We start from the raw sequence: 22,929 nt of genomic DNA, 5'->3' as shown, positions 1-22,929 counted from the left end.
TCTGTGCGTGTGCTTGGCTAAGGGCCCCGTGGAACCCATGTGAGAAGGTAAGAACGGGGATGTCCCAATGGGCATGGCGCGCTTCTTCTTAGGGGCACTGTGGCATCTGCAGGGCCAGGTAAGGAGGCACAGAGGTCTGCTGTCTGGAGTCAGCCCAGCAGGCACCCAGGGCAGTGAGGAAACCATGCCTGACGCTCCTGTTGTGCAGACGCTGTGGAGAGGGGCTTGCCTGTGTGGTTCCTCCTTCTTGCACAAACAGACTGGGCCAGACACACGTGAGCACAGGTATGTGGGCTCATTAGTGGGATTGGCAGTGGTTAATTGGAATATGTAAATGGCATGGGCGAACAGGGTGTTTTAACAATCAAGACCTGAGGAGAGGAGCTTAATTTGGTAAAAAGAAGGGAACAGGCTGCCCAGGGAGCCAATTACTGGAGCCAGAGGAGGAATGCTCAGCTTAGCAGGAGCCCACAGGCGGGAAGCAGGGACACTGGGTGGGTTTGCTTCTGCTTCTAAAAGCCAAGTGACCCTTGACCTAGCCCTGCCTTTGTTCAGGTGCCAGTGCGTAGTGGCAGCCTCCCTGAATCCCTCCCGCAGGACCCTCCTCCCCAGGAGCCCACCCCTCTCCTCGGCAGCTCTCAGCTGGGCTTTACCTTGGCATTGCTCACGCGACTTAGTCTCCCCCACTCCAACCTGTCCTCCAGCCATCAGGAAGCCCCTTCTGAAGTCACCCAGGATCACATCGGTCTGTGTTTAAGCAGCTCCTAGTCCTCAAGTCCACGAAACTGGCACATGAGCACGCCTGGCCTGAGAGGCCTCTGCCTGAGCCATGCAGGTCTCCAGCCTCCTCGGCCACTTGCTCTGCAAACCCCATGCTCTCATGTCCCCAAGGCTTGGCCTGTGTGGAAGCTTCCACTTAGCCCAGAATCCTCAGGAAGTAATCTCATGGTTCAAAGCATAGAGTGCAGGTGACAACCTGAACCCAGCTCCTGGGACCCTCATTTCTTAGCTTGGGTGGGGTACTTAACCTGGCAAGTACTGTTTCCATCCTGGTTAATACGAAGATCAGTAATCATGATGCCTATCGCCTAACTTTTTTTGCAGTGATTAAATAAGATGATCTATAAAGCACTTGGCCCCACCCCATATGTATACAGTAAGCACTTAATACATGTAAAGATGATAATGAAGATGACGGTGATCCACATCTGTCGTGAGCCAGTTCACTGGAAATCAGGGATGACACAGAGACTAAGTTGTTTTGCATTCGTTCATCTCATCTTTGCAACTAAATATGGAATTAATTAATTTTCTTTCTTTCCCTTCTGTTGCCCATAGATGGAGAGCAAGGAAAGAAACAGGCAATCAGCAAACACTCACTAGCAGGATGAAAGGATGAATTGTGTGTGGATCTGATATTCTACCCAACAAGTATTTAGAGAAAAAAAAGAGACAAAACTGACATTAAAAACATACAAAATGAAAGGTTAGTATAAAGATCGTGATTGCATGGCGGGGAAAGAACACTTTTCCTGCTTGAGAATATTGCGCCAAGTCTGTTAGCTGTTGTCCTCTGGAGCGAAGGTGAGGGCCGCGGCTCAGAGCTCCTTCCTGCCGGTGGCGGCTGACTCCAGCTGCTGCCCACCGTGCTGCGCCCAGATGTCTGGAGGAGTGTGATGAATGGGCTGCCAAGCTCCCCCACCTGGACCTAGCACCCTGCTCTGGTCCAGCATGAGGTGGCCGGCGCTGGGGAACATCCTCCCCATCATACAGGTGAGGAGACCGGGCCAGATGTGACTTGTCCAAAGTCACGGAACTGGGACTCTGTACAGTGTCACACCTGACACAGTCCTGCTGTGCTGGGTGACCTGTGAAGGATTCCGTTGCCTCTTCTCATTCACTCCCACGGAGCTTCTCACCTGGCAGGGGGCAAGTGCTTTTCTGTCCTAACCAGGAGTGATGTACACTCCAGGGAAAGGGGGACAGAAGCTAGGCTGGAGGAGGAGGAGGGGACAGTCAACCGAAGACCTGCTGAAGTTGGTTTTGAGGAATAAAAAAAGTACCTGCAGGGGAGTCTTGGGATCCTTTCCAGACAGTTTTCTCCTGTCCTGGGTTCTTAATAGACTCCAAATTGGAACTTGCTCTGTCTCCTCCACACCAGCAGGGGGTGCTCTCCCCAGTTGGGTCACAAGGAAGGACTTGTGTGGCTGGCTCCTCCTGAAGGAGACCAACACCCAGGCACAGAGCAGGCATTCTGGAGGTAAGGTATGTGGTCAGGCACAGTTTTATGTGGAATCCTTCGATGTTGAAAAGGTGCTCTCAAGTGCATGGGTGACGGCGTTGGCAGGGGAAGTCATTCTGCAGGGAGGACGTGTGTCTGTCCTTCACTCTAGTGTCACCAACCTGCCATAGGTGGCTGCTGTCCTCCAGGGAAGGAGCTCAGTGTTGGTCCCTGTTGTTTGCAGGTCAGGCAGGTCTGTGTCAGTAGGAGTGACCACCAGCATATTAACACAGGGTGTTCCTGGGCAACAGGGTGACAAAGGGCTACGTTGCTTTGTTGATGGTTTGGATTCCTCTACAGCTTTGCATTTTTTGTGCAACAAATAATGCAAGTAAGATTTTAAACAATAATTGAACGCACTCTGGGAACGGGGTGAGGGGGGCCATTTGCCCCTTGACTGTAGTCACAATGCCCATCGCCAGAGCAGAGCCTCCTCTCATCAGAGAGGGCTTGCACCCTGGAGGACAGGACTGGCAGAAGCAGAAACTGAGGCTCACGGAAAATCTGTCAATGAGTCACTGAGGGCACTGTCCTCAGAAGGGATTAAGGTAGTTCTCATGGGACCCAGCTTGGCTCTCTCCAGAGGGTTTTCATAAAAGAGTAATTCTGGCCCCTTCCTCACTCTCTGACTTTCTGTCTTGCCATGCAGTCTTCCCATGTGACGACATTTACCATAATGGGACCTAGCCAAGGGGTCTTTCACCAGAAGCTAAATCAATGAGTTTACTTTCAGCCTCCAAGACTGTGAGCTAAATAAAATTCTTTTCTTTATAGAAACCTCAGGCATTTTGTTATAGCAACCAAAAACAGAGTGATACAAAAATAAAGGAATGGAAGAGAGGAAGCAAGTGGCAAATTTGAGGATTAGCAAGTGGTTGAGTTTTTGATGTCACATATTGATCTGGGACTCAAAACCAGCAAGGATGCCCTGTTGTTTGAACTCCAGTTCCCCAGCCTGGCCCTTGCTGTTACTGTCGTCTACTCTCTGTCTTGGTACCATGTCCAGTTGGCTCTCAGGGACCTTAGGTTCAGAGAAGATTCCTTTCAATAGGATACAGGATGTTTGATTTCCTTTGGTGTGAATTTGTACTCTGGAGTATTGTGATTACATAGTCCCTCAAATTACACTCAGTGTATACCCCATCTTTAATGACATTTTGAAATTCTTTATTAGAAATCTGAACAATGCTCTCCATTGGATTATAAAATCACTAGAGTAAATAAATTTTCCAGACCCAAGTATCTGGCAGTTTCCCTCTTATTAGATTTAATTAGATCAGAGTTTTAAATTTGATATTGAGGTAACCTCATCCTTTAGGAGAAGCATGAAAATAGCCCCTGCACTTTATCCTAGAACATTAATATGTTACGGTCTGTGGCTCTCATCAAAACAGTCCAAGCTGTCACTTCAGAAGTCTGGAGTTTTGATTAATTGCACAGTAATAAATTTTCATGTCCTCTTTCCGCATGATCTTGAGTCACCTTGTATGTTTATATGCTAAGGTTTTCTTAAGTATTTTCAAAACATCTTGTCACAAGAAGTTGCAAGGGGTACTAAGACCTGCTAAGCACAAAGACTTTCACAGTGGTAAACAAAGCAAAATAAAATTTCCTTTACAAACACCTGCTGGGCAGGTGATTCTATGTGGGACACTGTGCAAGAGCTTGGCACCTCCACTTGCTCCTCATTTGTCTGTGTTGCTGCAATGGCTTGAATTTCAATGTCCCCAAAGGTCCACATGCTAAAGGATGGTCACCAGCCTGTGGCACTGTTGGGAGCTGGTGGAACCTTCAGGGGATGGTCCTAGTGGAAGGAAGTTAGGTCATGCTGAGTGCCCTGGAAGGGCATATGGGGACCCCAGTCCCTCTTCTCTCTTTCCCCCACCCCCTGCATTCTGGCTGCCAAGAAGTGAGCATCTTTGTTCCACCATGAACTCTTGCCATAATATTCTGTTTCACACAGGACACTCAGAAAACAGAGCCAAGTGACCATGGATTTAAACTTCTGAAACTATGAGTCCAAATAAATCTTTCCTCCTCTTAAGTTGATTATCTCAGGTATTTTGTCACAGTGACGGGAAGCTGACTAACACAGCTATAAATAAGTATTGAGAGCCTGCTATAGGGCAGGCATACTTCTAGGTTTCAAGGCTGGATGCTTAGGCCTTGCTCTTATTTAGCAAGATAATATTAAACAAATAAATATAAATATAATAATTTTAGGTAGTGATAAATATGAATAAATAAATTAGGAAGAGATTGAAGAGGAAGGGCAACTTTAGAAAAGGTGCTTAAGTGTAAAGGGAGCATTGTTTTGTAGGTTGTAGCAATTGGAGTGAGACAGAAAGCATACTTAGGTATATCAGTCCATTTTTCATTACTATAATGAAATACCTGGTGTTGGGTTATTTATAAAGAAAAGAGGATTATTTTGATTAACAGTTATAATCCAAAGGCAAGGCCCAAGTATGGTGTTGGCCAGATGGCTCATATGTCGCATAACCCAAAGTAGCCCATGTACCACATGGCAAGAGACAGGGAGTGTGTGTGCATTCTGGTTCCTCTCCCTCTTCTTCTAAGGCCACTGATATTCAATCATGGGTCTCCATCAGGGTGACCTATGTAATGTTACTCACCTCCCAAGGCTCCACCTGTAACATCATAGGTGGATTAAGTTCCCAGCCTTAGTACTTCACAGTGGGATAAAATTGCCACAGATGACCCCTAGGTGTGTTTGGTGTGTTGCAGGTGGCAGGACTGACACATGGGCAGGAGTGAGCTTCGGGCTGCTCAGCTCACATTTAGAGGTTTTCTAACCCAGGCAAGTCCCTGTCCCTGGGCTCTCCTCCCTTGCAATTTGTGCTCACTAGTTGTTTATTACTGTGGATCATTCATCTATTCATAAACAGGTTGCAGGGCCTACCACGCACACATCACAGTGCTGGTCCCATTTCCTCATGCTATTCCATGAATCCTCACAAAACCCAAAATACAGCCCAGGAATCAGTGAATGATCCTCCTCCGTTGGGGGTAGTCATGTTCCTATTTCATATTAAGTTCTCCTACTAGATAGAATCAGTGTCTGGGCAAAATATTATTCTGTTGCAACAAGCAGTGATTTTCGTGCCAACAACACGGTCTTAATGATCCCAGTTTTTTGATTTAACTTCTTGAGGGAATTTCTTCCTCCTTGGAGACTTCTGAGGTTCTTCTGTGACAGTCCTGTACAGGTGGGGGTCCTCGGCCCCTTCCCCTTCCCTGTACACTCCTACTCCTGCCCTGCTTCTCTTTGCTCCTTGGCCAGCTCCTCCAGGAAGACCTTCTGATTGTCCTTTTCTTGGAACGAAGGCTAAAGCTTTGCCCTTGCTGGACGCCCTCTCCTGCCCTCCAGCCAGCAGTCATGGAGAGAGGGATACAGGGGGTACCCAAAGGAGACCCCTGGCCGGCAGGAATGGAGGGCATCTCTACCCTCAGGATGATGTGGGGAGTGCATGCTCCTTGACTTCTGCCAAGGGCTGACAGGACCTTTGCAGGCGCTGATTGTCCTCAGTCCCTCTGCGCTCCACACGCCCAAGCGTGCATCCCATCCCCGCACATGGTTGCAACGCCTTTGCCCTTTAGGTCTCACCTCAAAATGTGGTCACCCCAAGGAAGCTTTCCAGGACCAGCCAGTTTGAAGCAGGTCTTCTGCTCACTTGAGTACGAACTTCTGTTTTGTTTTTGCATAGAATTTACCAATGTTGGAAAATACTGTGTTCATGTTTCCTTTTTCAGTACTGTCTTCCACCTGTCCCTAGACCTGAAGCTAAAAGTGGGGACCTCCTAACCCTGGACAGGAAGCATGCTGTATCGCCTGACAAGTTCATTCATGTGGGGTTAGTGATTCACTGGATGAGCTGGAATTCTGGCCCAGGGACTGATTCACCTGCAGCACAAGTTAGAGGCCAAAGAAGAAAGCAGGGTTCCAATTCTCCATGCTCTATTTCTTCAGCCCCCAGCTCATTCACCAGGGCCGGTGCTATTTAAGGACTGGGAGAGGAGACTAGAGCAGTATCCACCATGAACCCTAAGCCATCCGGAATAGGGAGCCACCAGCGCTGCTGCTATAGAGCAGGTGGATTAGCAGTGGTGCTCTTGGCCTTGGCCAACTCAGCAACTTGGATTTTACCTCTTAAGACAAGAAGGAGTGGAGGGTGGGGAGTAAACGTACAGCTACAACCTCTGGCAAACGCAGACAGTCCCTGCTCCTTTGCCCCTTCTCTCTCTCCACACCCTGACCCGGGGAAGCCCTAACGCCCACGGGAGCGCGGCGAGCCAGGCGCCGCGGCCGGCAGTAGAGCGCACGGCCTGGCATCATCCGGGGCGGGGGCCCCGGAGATCCCGGGTCCCCTAGGCGCGCAGGGTGGGGGGCGGTGATGGGGCGGGGCGCCGCTGGGGCTCCCGCCGCGACGGGGCGGGACAATGGGGCCCCACCCCGGCAAGGGAGGGAGGTAGGGAGGTAGGAGCGAGGCAGGGAAGGAGGCCGGCGGCGTGCGCTCGGCCCGCGGCGCGCTTTCTGCCGCTGCTGCTGCTGCTGCTGCTGCGGGGCTGGGCTGGAGCAGGCGGGGAGGGGCGCGGGTGGGAGCGCGGAGGAGGGAGGAGGCGGCGGCGGCGGCGCGTGTGGCAGGCGGGCGGGAGGGCGGGCGGCTGGCACCGGGCTTGTAAATAAACTGCGATGCTGTCTCGGGCTCGCCGGCCCGGGTGCCGCCGCCGCCGCCGCCGCCCCGGAGCGCCGGTGCCAGGCTCCCGCCGCCGCGCGCCCTAGCGCCTCCGCGCCAGCGTCGCGCGCCCTCGCCGGCTCCCCGCAGCCCCCGGCCCGCGCCCCTTGGGGTCCCGCGACTGACCCGCTAGGGATGTGACCTCCTGACCCCCCACCCGGCCTCCCGTGCCCCCCGGGGGGCCTGCCTTTGCCTGCTTTTGGGGGGGTGGGTGGGGAGGGGCGCGCGGATCATGGCATTGGAGTTCCCGGGCTTGCAGCCGCCGCCGCCGCCTCGTCCACGCAACCCGAGCGCCCCTTCTTCCCCAAGCAGCAGCGGAGAAGGCGAAGCGGCCGGCGGGGGCGAGGCAGATGGGGCTCAAGGCGCGCAGGGCGGCGGGGGCGGCTGGAGGCGGCGGCGACGGGGGCGGCGGAGGCGGCGGGGCCGCTAACCCAGCCGGAGGGGACGCGGCGGCGGCCGGCGACGAGGAGCGGAAAGTGGGGCTGGTGCCCGGAGACGTGGAGCAAGTCACCTTGGCGCTCGGGGCCGGAGCTGACAAAGATGGGACCCTGCTGCTGGAGGGCGGCGGCCGCGACGAGGGACTGCGGAGGACCCCGCAGGGCATCGGGCTCCTGGCCAAGACCCCATTGAGCCGCCCGGTCAAGAGGAACAACGCCAAGTACCGGCGCATCCAAACTTTGATCTACGACGCCCTCGAGAGACCGCGGGGCTGGGCGCTGCTCTACCACGCGCTGGTGTGAGTACCCGGCCGCTCGGGCGCCCCTCGGCGGCGGCGCATGCTGGGGTTCGGGTGGGCCTGGAACTGGGGAAGTCTCTGGGGCTTACACACCTAGAGGTGCTCTCCCGTTGAATGGGGGCCCGCCTGCCCTCGGTGCGTGTTTGGTGTGCATGTCTGTGTGTCTGTGAGCCGCTTTCCCGGTGTTGAACACCAGGGCTCAGAAGAACCAAGCGTGGTTACCCAGCTCATTTGGAGATAGGACTGGCGTGTGCGCGCGCTGATGCCCATGCATAGCACCTTCTGGGCTGTTGATCTGGAAGCTCACAAGAATTATGTGATTTCCCCCCCTAATTCATTGGGGATTGAACAGGGTAAAACCAGTCCTCTCGTGAGCGCTGTTTCTGCTTGGGGTGTATCCCTTTTTTGGGGGAACGCCACTGAGTTTAGATGACACATCCTGGAGTTGGGGATGGGAGTGGTGCACACTGCCCACAGTGGTGTGTGTGTGCGTGTGTGTGTGTGTGTTGCACGTGTGTGTGTGTTGGATGTGTGCTACCCTTCTTAGGGCTCCATTCTGGTATGGGAAATAACCTGGTGTTGCTCTCTTTGGGACTTGGATTGACCCAAATGCATGTCTTTGGGTTTCTTTATGGAAATAAGAGATAGCTCTGTGTGTGTGTGTGTGTGTGTGTGTGTGTGTGTGTGTGTGTGTGTAGGTGTTGGAGTATAACGGAGGGAGCTGGTGCTGGGGATTATTTTGACTGAAACATTTCCATGATTTGGGTTCTGATATCCCTTCAGCATCAGCTGCTGTCCCCTTTCCTGCTTTGGCTATTCCTGGGCATTGGGGATGTGAGAGGTCTGGTGGAGATTTTGGTTCTCCCACCACACATGCACTCTCACACACACTGTTCCCCTAGAATCTCCCTCCTAGTGGGGAGATAAATGTGAATACCGGAACAGAAGGAAGATGGAACTCCCTCTGCACCTGGCACCTATTAGGGAAAATTCACTGGTATTTGGGGGAGGGAGAGAGGATGGCATTGGGGGTTCTTCATCTAGGACTGGGAATCCTGACTGGGAGCACACACTTTGGGGCTGGCAGGGCATTTCTAACTACAAACTTAGCTTAGCTTTTTAGGAAGCTGTATGGACTTGACTTAGCTTTTTAGGAAGCTGTATGACAATCAGGGTTTGGCAGGGAATTGGCCATGATCTTGACACCGTTCCTTCTTGTGCCTTAAACAGTGGACTTTCCTTTGATCGCCTTCAGTTGACCCATGACTTACAGGGTGTGGGCTCAGGGAACCTTGGAGTTGGTTACTCTACCTGTCAATATTCCTTGGTTGCAGTGTTTTTTCCTGACATGACCACCAGGTGGGGCATCCACACAGGACCTCAGACATAGCAACAGGTTTCTGCAGAGAGGTTACCAAAGCCAGAAAGGGTGTCTCCCTGGAAACTAAGGAACCAGCAGGAGAGGGAGTGGGGGATCCTGCAGGAACATGGATTTGGGGAGGTTAAGCTTTTGATGTCTGTGTACATGTGTTCGCAGGTGTTGGTAGTGGTCTGGCTGGAGAGAGGGCTTAGCAATTGTGGCTTTCATTTGCTCTTTTTAGGTGGTAAAAAAGGATTAAAAATGTATTCACCTGTCTCTAGCATTTTTTAGCTAAATTGAAGTGAAGCGAATGCTGGGACATGTGATAGTGTAAAAAAAGCAAAACAAATTATTGGAGTTCACACAAACATAACAGATTCCCATGTCCCTCTACACACAGTGTGCAGTACGTACAGGCTGGCTTCCAGGCTTGGGTCCTGTTGAAACTTCTTTCTTTTCCCACCTTTCCTAGCCAGGGCCCCCAGCCATGCCCAGCCCAGTCTGCAGAAGGAACAGCTAAGGCCAGTTAGTGTCACGGCCTCAATCTTATCCTATCTTAGAATTAGTTTTTCACCAAGAAGCAGGTTTAAAAGTGCCCAAACCTGTAGTCTCAGTTTCCCAGAGAGGACTCAGGAAGATTTAAGACAGTGCCCAGTCTCGCACATTCATATAGGAAAATGCACTTATTTCCCTAATGCTCACAGAATCCTATGAGTAGTAATTATCATTTCCATCTTACAGATGAAGATAGGAAAACCTCAAGAGATAAAATCACCTAAGATCACGCAGCTAATGTTCCAGTAGCTCTTGCTGGAATGCAGTGAGTCAGCTTTGTGGCTGGGCCCCCATTCCAGTTCTGACCATCTGCCAACAATGGGGAGATTTGGGGTATTTTGCTCTGTATTGCTGGTAACACAGGGGTCTTAGCCGTGCTCTGTGTCCTCTTCTTAGCACAAACAGGCAAATGGTGGGAAATGGGAGTTCCTAATCAAAGCAGGGCCTGTTGGCATCCAGAGAACCACACAGTGGGGACAAGGAGGTGCCAGAATTGTGGATTCTAATAAATTGGGAGTTGTGCAAGGGAACTCGGGTCAGGTCACCTTTGAACTCCTGCTGTTGTGGCATGCTTGGTAAGTGATACATCCTATATCCCTCCTCCAGCTTCAGACAAAGTCCAGTCAAGTGGACATAATTGAACCTTTCTTTGATGATTCAGGATTTTGCAAGGCATTGAAATTCATACTGGAAGCATCCATTTTTCTACTGTGGGCTGTGGCTAATGGTAGGAGGAGGCCAGGAAATTGGGCTGACCATGGTCTCACAGTCTAGTACACACTTTTTTCTTTTTAAATGAACCAGATTCATGAGAGGAGATTATAGGTTTTTTTTTTTTTTTTTTCCTCTTTCCCCAAAATATACAGAAGACATGGAAACTAGTCATACCCCCCACCCTGCTCCCTTTGCCTTGAATGCCCTGGCTATGCACCTTCGCCTTGGCCAGCCCCAGCACCACCACCTCCAGGAAGCCTTTCCCTGACTCCACAAACTGGACTCGGCTTAGCTTCCCCTGCCGGCTGTAGGCTTTTGCACAGTTCTCATTGGGCAGCTGTGTTTGCGTGTCTGCCCCTCAGAGCTGAGAGCCACTGCCGAGTGGGGGCTGTGCTGTTCTGCTTAGCATTTTCAGTTCCCAGAAGGCTACGGAGCCCATGGTACGTACTCAGTAAGCATTTGCTGCATGGTTGCAGGAAGGATTTCTCTTAAGACCCTGGCTAATCAAGACTTCGCTGTCACAGTTTTACCATGATCACAACAGCAACAAGTAGCCAGAATCAGCATTACAGGATTCTAATTAGGAGAACAGTCCTTGGGAGTCTTGCGCTGTGGGAGCCTGTGCTTTAACTGGTGAGGCTGATAACAGCCCTGCTTTCTCATCTGTGGCTGGAAGAGATGCTGATGTTAGGGAAACATACTGTGCTTGGAGTCCACATCTGGACTTTCAGTCTCTGTGACTTTGCAGCAACCCAGTGAGGATGACCTGGAAACTGAGCGTGATAACAGTACCCAGCATCAGGGAAGGGTTTCTAGGCTTAAAGAAAAGAGTGTATGTGAATGTCATTAGCACAGAACCAGGCACTCAGCATTGCTTGGTTGATTCTGAATAGGGTTCTCCTTCAAGTCATATACACTGTGTGGGTCCTGGCTGTCTGGGGACCGCCCCTTCCTAGCCTGTTAATGGAGAGACGCAGGCTGCATCTTGGCATTGTCGCTGGCGGGTCTCTGGACAGGCACCCTGCTGCCCTGACCATCTCTTTGCAGCCAGCTGGGTGTGATCACTCACCCGCCTGTTGACAAACCAAGGGGAGATGATCACAAGAAACAGCCACTGATTGTGTGCTGAGGTGGTCTGGCTCAGGGACATCTGGCAGGCAAGACTGCATGGTGAGACGCAAGGACTAAGCTGCTGTCCTGGAATGGAAGGGCCTGGCTGATGGACCCAGCATGGGAATTTCATAAGGGACAGAAGATGGACATAGACACCTGACACACCTGGGTAGGCACACAGCAATTACTTCCTCTTTCACTTTCCCTTTTTTGATCATATTTTTCTGCCATCTTCCTGCATCCACGCTCTCCCCTTTGTAAGAATCTCATTTTAGTTTTCTCTTCGTTTGGTGAACTTCCAGCCTTCTCCCTGGCTGCCTTCTTCAGGACATTTTCAAGCCACTCTGAAGTAACGAAGAAGCTGGGGAGCGGTTGCTATCAGCAGCCTCCTGGCCTCAGATCTCCAGGCAGTAGTGACGCCCCATTCTGAGACTGACCACATGTCCCCCGGGGCTCCCTGTCTGTGGAGTGGGCTCTCGCTCGCCGGGGTGCTGGCGGGCAGGGGTGAGCGCTGCCTCTCTTTTACAAGGGAATCTGAGGCTTCTGAGAAGGTTCCTGACTTCCCAGCATCCTGGAGCTGGGAGCATGGCAGGAGTCAGGTACAGGATGGAAGGGAACAGAGAGGGCTGAAATGCCACTCTCCTGGGTCAGACGCTGCCTAGCTGTGTTTCCAACAAGTTCCCAGGAGAGACACTAGCTGCTCTGCAGACTGCTCTTGGATGGCACGGCTTCTTCAGCTTTGCCTCAGCAGAAGGGGACCTTGTGAAAGAAATCGAGCAAACTCCACTTGAACTGAAATTACTCAGCTTGTGTATTAGGAGAACAACTAACCTGCCCTCTCCCTAGCACAGTTCAGTGGCTATCTAGACACATCTGCCACAGCACACCAAAATGATCTGAATCTAATCACAAAACAAGGACAGACAAGTGCCAATGGTGGGGCATCCTGCAAGACATGTGACATGGGCTCTTCCAGAGGGTCTGTGTCATCAGCCAACTGACCAACAGAAGAAGATGAGGAGCTGCCTCAGTTAGAGGCAACAGTCAATCCTTGATCAGCTCCTGGATCAAAACAATAAATAATGATAAAAGATATTACTTTAGCAATCATTAAGAAATTTGAATGTGTGCTCCACGTCAGATAGCATTATTGTATCAAAATTTAATTTCTCGAGTGTGATAATCATATTGTGGTGATATAGGTGGATGTTCTTTTTCAAAATTCTCTTTTGGTTCTACTTCGTAAAGAGATGCATGGAGCAGTGGTTAACGCTGACAAGTAGCCATGTTGGCGACTTTCACGTGGCTTGGAAAGTGTAAACGCCTGTGCATGTATATGTACAAGGTGCACACCCAGAGGAGCAGGAGGAAGAAACAAATATTTTAGATAATTAAAATAAAATAATTAAAGTGGCAGGAACATTAACGATGAATCCAGGTGAAGAGAATAGATCATTACTCTTTAAATTTAAAGAGATTAAAGTATTTTTTTAAATAAAGAAAAGCAGACATTAACACACCCCACACACCCAATGCACTTACGCGTACTGATGAAGGACAGGTGGTGTTCTCAAGTGCGTCCAGGATGCAGCCAGGCCTGAGAACCGTTAATTGAGGAAACAGGCTTTCTTTTAGAATCGTGGGTCCCGTATATCGGCCATTTCACCAAGCCCCTCGCGGCCTCAGGCCTTGCCCAGGTAGTGACGGACACATGTCTGGAGGTGCAGCATGGTGTGCTCATCTCGGCTGCACAGGCCGAGATGTGCCAGGCTTGAGTTGGGCTGTTGAGGGAGACCAGCAGTGCTCTTCTGTCTAGAGGGAGCCTGGAAAGGAGACCGAAATAGTCTAGCAAGAGCAACAGTGAGGGACCCAGGAGAGCAGAAAAGGAAGGCACCATGGTTTGAATCTTAAACGTCACGCAGGCCCATGTATGGAAGCCATGTTCCCTGAGGTGGAGCTGTTTTAGGAGGTGGAGTCTAGTGGGAAGTCTGAGGTCACTGAGAGCATGTCCTTGAAGTGGACCATGGCGAGTCATGATCTCTTCCTCTTTTTTCCTCTTTTCCACCATGAGATACTGCCTGGCCACAGTCTTAAAGCAACAAGGCCAATTGATCAGGGGTGGGACCTCTGAAATTGTGAGTCAAAATAAACCTTTTTTCTTCATAAGTTGATTATCTCAGATATTTGTAATAGTGAAGGAAAGCTGACTAAGGCAGAAGACGTTGTTCATCTCCTGTGTTTTATCAGTGGAGACTCCTTTAGGGGAGTTTTAAGCAGTGAGGGATATGATGAAGGTATCTACTGTTTGGCCAATTGATGGGTAATCTCCTATGCAGAAAACTGAATGCTAAATTCGTTTCAATTCAATACTAAATTATCACTTGCATTATTTGAAAGACCCCTCCTTCAAGTTTGCTTCTTTGTTTGTTTATTGCAGTGCTGGAGATCAAACCCTGGCCTTATGTATTCTAGGCAAACACTCTACCACTGAGCTACACCCTATAGCCCATCATTTCAAAAAATTCCTTAAATGTTTCAAAGTTTTGTAAATCAAGGGTGATCCTGTAGTTTTCCTGAAGGCCAAGATCCTGCTCTCTTTTTCTTTTTTGTCTGGGTCTTGAAGTTTTGCAGAATGTGATCAAGTTCTGTTTAATCTTTCAACAACTGAGACAGGGTCAAGAGAAGCAAGGAAGTCTTGCTTCAAAGTCAGACTTCGAGTGTGGCCTGAGTGAAGGCGCTTTCTGCACGGCGCTCTGGGGACCTGGTTCGGGGTGGCCCCAGGAAGCTCGGGTCTGTCAGAACTGACCGACGAGCCTTTAGGAGCATCACATTCACTGTGTGGCTTGGGCCAAGGGCCCAAGGCCTTGCAGCGAATCCCATGAGACAGCATGTGAGGGAGCTTTGAAGCTGCAGAGGCCGCGCTCGGAGGGCATTCTGCTAGAGCTGGAAAGCCCAGGCCGGCTCCGGTGGGCCTCATCTCTGCTGGGTTTATTCTTCTGCCACATGCGGACTTGGGTGCACTATCACGTATTTTATTAGGAACCTATTAATCAGGTAACTTGACACCTTTGTCTGCAGGGTGTCAACTTTCCAAAGGTGATCACCTTTTGAGAAAATATAGAGAATGAAGTGTTTGGAGATACACAGTAGAAGTCAATATGTCGCTTTTGGGCCACCTCCGGTCTTATAGATGCCATATACCTCAGTCTGCTGATACTTCTGTACAAAACACCACAGATGAGTAATTTTTAGAGAGCAGAAACTTATCTATCACAGTTCTGGAGGCATAGAATTCCAAGATCAGGGTCCTTGTTTGTGGAATTCTGGTCTCTGCTTCCATGGTGGCAGCATGAAAGCTGTGTGCTCCCGAGGGGAGGAATTCTGTGCCTTCATGAAAGAAGGTGAAAGGATGGACATGGGCAGCCTCTTTGACAACAGAGAAATCCTTTCAGGAGGGGAGGAGCCCTTATGCCAGGAGCGACACATAAGGACCTGCCTCGTAATCCCATCGCACTGGCCATTCAGTTTCCACACCTGGATTCTGGAGAGGCCCCATCCAGACCCACGCATCACGGGATGCAAACCAAACCCCATGCAAATTGCAGAACTTGTTGGGAGTGACTTTTCATCCACAAAAGGAATAGAGGAGTTTGAACAGATTTCTTCAGAGAACAAGTTACATTCCTACTCAGGAACATGCCTTTTGCATGTAATTTATGGATAACGAGTAAATCCATATGCCGTTGGCTTGGGAGCATCCCGTACACAGGCTCCAGCTGGCTTTCGCCTGGGGAAGATCTCAGGGCTGGTTTCCCCTTTCCTCTTTGCTTCTCCCCTCTTTATTCCAGAGTCATGTGAAATCATCTGAACTCTGAGAGTGGAACAGGGTGTTAAAATAACCAGCATATTAATAATAAATAATGTCCTCATTTTTTAGTTAATGATGTCATGTCCTGGGCAGCACATCTGACTCATGTCAGGGCCACCTGCCTCGTAGGTTTAGTAACGTGGTTCCAGCAGATGACTTCCTGCAGTTGACCACCTCTGTCTCTCTGAAGCCAGCGCTTGCAGGAAGAGCGGGCAGGCCTTGAGCTGCCCTGTCTTTGCCTCCTAGGCTCTTGGTCAGCTTGCTCAGGGGGTTAGGTTTATTTCCGCCTTGATGTCTTCCTGGGGTTGGGGTGAAATCTTATCCAAGCAGACTTGAAAATACTGAGCTAAGAGGATGTGCTCATCCAGTATGGCCATCTGTCCTCAACGGAAAATCACTCAGTGCTATCAAGCTATTTATCTCTCCACTCCAGCTCTTTCTTAAAATCCCAGCTTCCGTTTCATTGTGCTCCACATATATCAGTTTTGGGTGCTTCTCCTCTTGGTGATGCTAGTCCAAGAAAACGAAACTCACAGACCTTAATAATCAGCAAGTCTCATCAGACTAATCAGAGACAGTTACTTAGTAGGAGCCTTTGGAATTGATGGGCCTGGCATAGAGAGAGGACTGAACGGTGGATTGTAAAAATCAGAGGCTGTCAGAGGTGGAAGGGCCTGCAGAAAGCAGGAAACTGGCCTAAGGCCATGCCACCATCCAGGGAAAGACATAGACCAGGTCTCCTTCCAAGGCTGGCCTCTCCTGGTGGCCCTTCAGCAGCTGTGCATGAGGGGAGCAATCTCATCTAAGACCTCGTTCCTTTGGGTTTGCAACTGTCTTAGGATCAATCAAATCCCATCCAAAGTACAGTTTTACTTGAAGAGATCTTCCACTCATCTCCAAAGGGCTATTTGTTCAGAATGTTTTCTTTTAACGGCAAGAAGGTTATTGCTCAGGGCCACACTTTCTTCTTGGTTCTGTGGGTTGTCTTTGAATGAATAGAAGAGAGAGTAGGTGCAGATGGAGTCTGACTGATCCGACATCTTACATGGCTCCACTGGCACTTGACCTTATGCCAGGGAGAATTTCTCTTCCTGCCGAAATCCTGGGGCTGTGATGCTCTTTTCTCTCTTCCTCCCCCAACTGAGTCCTGTACCAAAAATCCTATTTAGTAGTCTTTGGTCTCCACTGAGTTCAAAACTGTTTAAAATTTTGAGTACTCATTGCTATTTAAAAAGTCACCATTTGTTCCTTCATGGAGACCTGACTTATTTTCGTTAATAACAGTCCCTGACATTTCTGGGGTGATTGCTGTGTGCCCTCAGGTAAGCATTCTAGATAATTCTCCTAAGGTGAGGTGGGGGTCCCAGAGAGCACTGGCCTGGTACCAGGAAACCCAAGTTGTCACCTTGAGTCCTCTACTGATTTGCTTTTATAGTCTCTAAAGCCTTCAAGAGCCTCTGTTTCCTCATCTGAAAAATGGCCTAATCCCTCGGCTTCCAGGTCTTGAAAGGGTCCCAAGGTGATGAGGGGCTCTGCAGTGCTGTGACCCAGTGCTGACCTGCACCTTCGTTCAGGCCCCCAGAAGCCCTCCCCAAGGCAGAGCTCAGTGCCGGCCCCTCTAACTCATTTTCGTGATCTACACATGCAGGAGTCTGTGTAGACCTTTTCCCTAAGTCACCCCACTGGTGAACCTTAAGTGCCACAGGTACTCTGTGTCCCTTTGTGACCTGTGAGTGTTTCTGGGCTTGAGATGCAAAAAAGAGTGAGACTTTTTCCCACCCCATCCCCTCTCCCGAGAACTGATCTTGCTGTTGAGAAGCTGTGATGTAGGAGGTGGTCCCAAGGAAAGCGATGAAGTAAGTAAAACTGAGGAAAGAAGAGGGAGGAGGCTGAAGGATGCATCATCACACAGGCTGCCAGGAGGGGCCTTGGGTCAGTGCCAGGGGTCCCCGAGGCGAGGCGTCCGACAGCCAGGCTGATCCTTGGCTCCGTCCATCCATGGCTGACTGAGGGCGGCTCCCAGGGGCGGAGAAATCCCTCAGACAACGCGATGACAGGTGCTGAAGGGGTGCTTGAAGGATGCCTGTGGCCGGTGCTGGAAGTGACAGAAGCTGTCCTGGTACTTACGTGAGCACAGTCTCGTGACTCAGGGTGCACAGGCATGTCACCGTGGTTCTCAGGGGAGGTCCAGAGATAAAATACATCCACGGTAATTCCTCATTAAGTAGGATCATCTTTCGGGGGAAGAAATGAAAAGCACTTGAAAATTGTGGATCCAAAGACTCTTCTCATGAGAGCTGCCCCGTCCTCAGCTCCCCTGGGTGCCTGAGTTCTCAGGCGCACCCTGAAACCCGGCCACACCTGCCCTCCCCTTCCAGGTAAGAAGCTGTCCCTGCTGAGTTTGTGGTGTGTTCACATAGTGTGAATTGTCACCAGAGAAAACAGGAAGGAGGTTTCAAATAAACCTAGTGACTCCTGTGTCACTGTCACTGTTACTGCACACGGCTTTCAGACACTTTCAAAGAATGAAGCATCTTATAATTTATAACTTGAGAAATGGTGGCATTTTCTAAACAAGATTAAAGTAGCTATTCTGATCGTTCTTGCGCATCCTTCGGGAGGATGGCAGCACCCTGGTTGCGAACTGCGAGCTCTCTAAGGTGCTGCCGGACACAGGAAACCTGGCTCTCACCGTGAGCTCATGTGCTCAGTGGTCTCCGGGAGTCCTTGCGTTGTACACGCCCTCAGGTATCTGCCGACCAGACTCGAGATCGGCTGATTGACCACGGAGCTTCGATTTCAGGCCTTGTAGATCCCAGGCCTTGCTAGCAGTCAGGAGCGCAGAGGGGAGCACAGCGGTCCTGTCCTTGGGGAGCGTGTGGGAAGACGGGTGATCCACGGCCCTGCAGGGCCGTTTGAGAACACGGGTCCCGCTGGGGTTCAGCCGAAGTTGTCACACAGGGAAGGTTTCCTTCAGCAAGAAATAGGTTTCATCATGGATGCAGCCTGGAGCTCTGCTTCTCCCCCGTTGGACCAAGACTGTGTTGCACACTTAGAATCAGAGGTCGAATTTATTCTCAGGAAAAGAGCTGAATGAAGGGAACGTGGAATCGTGCACCTGAAGCAGGGTGGGCCTGCGCTGAGCTGCCCGAAGAGGCTGGAGACTTGGTTTTCGGCTCTGTTCCCTACAAGACAGCCTCCGCCCCGCACAGTCCAGAGCCCAGTGCAGCCCGCCGCAGCCACCTGTGGTACAAATGCGCATGACGTCACCCTCAGTGCTGTGCAGCTTCAAGGTCAGGAGCAGACCCTGGTGTAGATTGAGCGCTGGCTTTGAATCCTGGCTGAAGCTCCTTTTAGCTCAGGATCATTGACTCATTCACTTCACCAGCTGAATGTGATTCCTCATCGGCAACGTGGCACATGCCCGCCTACGTGCTGATATGGGCCCAAACCTTGGTCTGCACTGAGGGTAGGTATTGGACAAATGGCCATTATTTCCCTGTTCTTTGGCAATTCTGCTAAGACTAGAAGGACTTCAGTGAACAATAGGAATGTCGATGTCCACATCGGGATGTCTGCCCTCATGTTATGGTCCTGAACACAATGGTCCGTCCAGACGTGCAAGTTCTAATGTACTCTTAAGGTGAAAGGAGGGAGTTTACAATGAGAGGAGAAAGGCGCGTGGAAGGAAAAGATTTGGCTGCCTGGTCCAAGTTTCCTACGAAGCAGAGAAGCTGGTGAGACCCCTGTCCAGCCACGTACCCTCCGGATGGCCCTGGACTGAGCTCATGCGATCACGTTAGGCTTCCAGAAACAGTGCACACACTGCTCACCCTCTAGAAGGGGAAGAGGAATCTAGAAGGTTCAGACTGCACTTGGGCCAGCCGCCAGCCATTGCTTTCCGAGTGGATTTCTGTTTTCCTCTGGTGGGGAAAGCATTCTGCAGAAGCTCCTACCCCTCCTGTGTCTCTGCTCTGGCTGCTGCGACTGGGGATCAGATTTAGACTCCACTGGAGGGTGGACTTGAGAGACTTCACCCCAGGTTCCTTCTCTCTGAGTGTTCCTCTCTCCTCATGGGTTCTTAGACTCCACTTCTCATTCCAAATGCTTTTTGTCATTTCATCCTTTTTCTTCCTACTTACCTTGGTACTTGACGCATTTCCCCAGTGTCGCCTACATCCCTCTGCAGGAGGAGGCTCAGAGCCTGGCACCTCCGAGGAGCTCAGGAATATGCCCAGCGAGTTTTCTGAGGGAAGCCACTCACGCAGACTAGGTTTTTGAATCCTACCAAATTATTGTGGATCATTTCATAGATGTGAATATGTTGGGGGCCAAATTGTGTGTCTTCAAAAACATGGGTATTCCATTTAGTAAAACTCTGACAAAAGTTAAAGGTGGTTATGTTTTGTGTCTTCCCTGAATGCAAAAAGTTTGATGTGCATGTGTTTGTTGAGCAAGGCTTCTTTGCACATGTGTGTGTCGGGGTGGGGCATGTAAGGGACTACTCTTCAGTTTTCAGATGTTGACGATGTAATGATAATAAGCATTCCTTCTATTTTTATTGACTGCTGCTGTCCAGGAAACTAGGTTACCCAGGAAAGACACTATGACACTTGATCTATCACCTGTGACAGCAAACTAGCCTGTTTAATCACTGGGGATACTGAGGTTCTGAACTGCTCCCAGACTCAGGTTTTACAGGTGTGAGGCTGGGAAGTGGTCCAGGTGACGGAAAGAAGCAGCATGGCCTGGTCGGCTCTCAGTTCACACTCCAGCTGTCACTTGCTGGCCACTGATTTTCTTTTTTGCCAGTTGTTTTGTAATAGAAATAAAAATATATGCCACAAAAATATACCATTTCAAAGTGTACCATTTACTGAGTTTTAATGATTTACAAAGTCGTGCAACAGCTAGTTGATTTTCACAGTTTGCACTCGCTGCGTGGGTCAGGATTCAAATGATGCTATTAAACATGGTCATTAGGCTCCTCCATTTTTCTCATTGATGAAGGAGCAGTTGTGAAATTTAGTGATGCTGTTAAGAAAATTAAAAGACAAGTCACTGTCCGTAAGACATATTTGCCAAGCATGTATCTGATATAGGACTTATATCAAATGTGCAAAGAACTCTTAAAATTCCTCATCGAGAAAAAAACAACTTCATTAAAAACATGCAAAATATCCAATCAGACATCTCTCCAGAGAATACGTGCAGATGGCAAATCAGCATGTGAAGTGATGCTCCATATCATTTCATTAGGGAATTACAAATTAAAACCAGAATGAGAGAGCAGAATGGGTGTGGTGAAAATCCAAAATGAAGACAACAGCAAACGTTGGCAAGGGCGAGGAGGAGCAGCCGGAACTCAACTCCATGCTGGAGGAACGAACGGGACAGCACAGCCTCTGTGAGAGGCAGTTTCTTACAAAGCTGAATATGGTGTGTTACCGTAGTGCAGTAATTATATGCCTCAGTAGTCCCTCAACCCATTGAAGTCTTGTATTGGCACTGAAACCCTCATGCAAATGCTCACAGTAGCTTTATTCATAATCACCAAACGATGTGGCCAGGATTTTCTTTAATGGTGGATGGATAAACTGCTGTATGTTCATACGATGAACCAGTACTAGGTGATGGGAAAAAGCAAGCCATCGAGCTGTGAAAGACATGAGTGAACCTTACATCCTTTTGCTCTTCTCAGACTGACAAAACCCAGGATGTGCTGTGTAGTTTCAAGCATTTGACACAGTGGGAAAAGCAAAACTTTAGAAACAGGATTCTGAGTGATTGGCAGGGCTGGAGGGGCTGGTTGAAGCATGATGCATAGGTAATATTTTAGAGTAGTGAATTGATCCTGTGTGATACCATAGTGGTGGATACATGTATGTGTTAGTTAGCTTTTCTTGCTGTGACCAAAATACCTGACAAGAACAATTTAGAGGTGGAAACGTTTATTTTGACTCCTAGTTTCAGCGGTTCAGTCCATGATTGGCCAACTCCATTGCTCTGAGCTGGAAGTGAGGTAGAACATTATGGTGGAAGGGTGCGGTGGAGGAGAGCTACTCAGCTCATGGCAGCTGGAAAGAGAGAAAGAGAGAGGACGGGTCAGGGACAGACGTAGTACAAGGCCACACTCCAGTGACCTACTCCTCCAGCTACATCTATAGTTACCACCCACTAAGCCATTCAAATTATTAATCCACCAAATGGATTAATCCACCGAAGCCATTACAGCTCTCCTAGTCCAGTCTTTTCACCTCTGAACATTGCTACGTTGCCTGACACATGAGCTTGTTGGGAGAAATTTTAGATAGAAAACCATAAGAATACATGATTTAGTACATTTGTGTAAATTCATAGAACTATGTAGTACAAAGAGTGTTATGTTAGTGAATTAACAAAATTAGATCAGTAAAGCAGTGCTTTAAAGAAATCTCATAATGTTATATGTCAAAGAGACACACAAGTTAGGATCCCAGAAGTAACATAAATGGTGCCAGGAGAATCTTTCTGAAACAGCCTCATTGAAGGTAATGGAGGAAGAAGTGCTTACTTAGGCAGCTTTGGCAGTGAGTGGTGTCTGTAAGACTGAAGGTGAAAAGGAACCACACACAAGTGCTGTACATGGTAGATAAAGTTGCTTCCCACAGGAGTGCAGGTCAGAGGTTCTGTCACTGTCATATGGGCTTCCCAGGATTGAATGATCAAGCAAAAGGCAGTGGTGGTGGGGGCTAGCTTTCTCACTGCTGAAGTGAGAGTTTACAGAAAAGCAAGAGGTGGTCTAGATTGTCCACGTAGTCATGGATCAGAGTTGGAGATACACATATAAACTCGTCTGTTAACCTTAAAGTACATACAGGTGGCTCTGCATAGAAACACTTAGGAATGTGTGTTTGCATGGCATAGGATACACACATCCATTTCCTTGTGCTGTCAGCTGAGACCCTAGGAGATCCAACCCCTGGTAACAACTAGTACGCCTACACCTAGATCTGGATTTCTAAGACTGTTTCTTGTCCCATTGTGCAGGAAACAGGTGTCCTTGAAGAAATGGCTTATCCTAAGACAGGGCAGGAAATACACAAGTATGGGCCTCTCATAGTACTAGAAAATAAGGAAGTGCTTTAAAAATCCCACATGGTTGGGAGTATTCCAAGGGGGCATAGGAGCCAAGTGAAAGGGCTCCTAAGGGCCAAAGCTGGAACAGTTTGAGAAACAATATAAAGTAGTATTGGAGTATAACCAAAGAATAAAATAAGTATCTATGAGTCCATGCTAACACTGGAGTATAACCAAAGTATGAGATATAGATCCCTGAGTCTATACTGATAAAGATAAATGATTGGGCTGGGGATATAGCTCACTTGTAGAGTGCTTGCCTTGCAGTACAAGGCCCTGGGTTCAAATCCCCAGCACCACCAAAAAATAAATAAATAAATGAATAAATAAATAAATAAATGATTAAGTGAATGAACTGGAGAAGAGTCAATCTCCTGTGAAGAATTCCAAGGAATTTTTATAGGTTCCCTACCCTCAAGGAGGCAA

General features: G+C 49.3%; 1 protein-coding gene across 1 annotated transcript in view; it reads left to right on the top strand.

Moving 5' to 3' along the window:
* Positions 1-7,270: 7,270 nt before the first annotated feature.
* Positions 7,271-22,929, top strand: part of KCNQ3 (potassium voltage-gated channel subfamily Q member 3) — a 295,146-nt gene continuing 279,487 nt past the window's right edge. Inside the window, exon 1 of the mRNA XM_079118464.1 lies at positions 7,271-7,774. Within this exon, the coding sequence (XP_078974590.1) occupies positions 7,389-7,774 (386 nt within the window). The 5' untranslated portion in view covers positions 7,271-7,388. The remainder of the gene's footprint in view (positions 7,775-22,929) is intronic.

Source organism: Sciurus vulgaris (genome assembly GCF_902686455.1).
Source record: "Sciurus vulgaris genome assembly, chromosome: 1".
In the NCBI taxonomy this organism is placed as follows: Eukaryota; Metazoa; Chordata; class Mammalia; order Rodentia; family Sciuridae; genus Sciurus; species Sciurus vulgaris.
The sequence above is the reverse complement of the archived record's forward strand: the minus strand, read 5'-3'. Positions and strand labels throughout refer to the sequence as shown.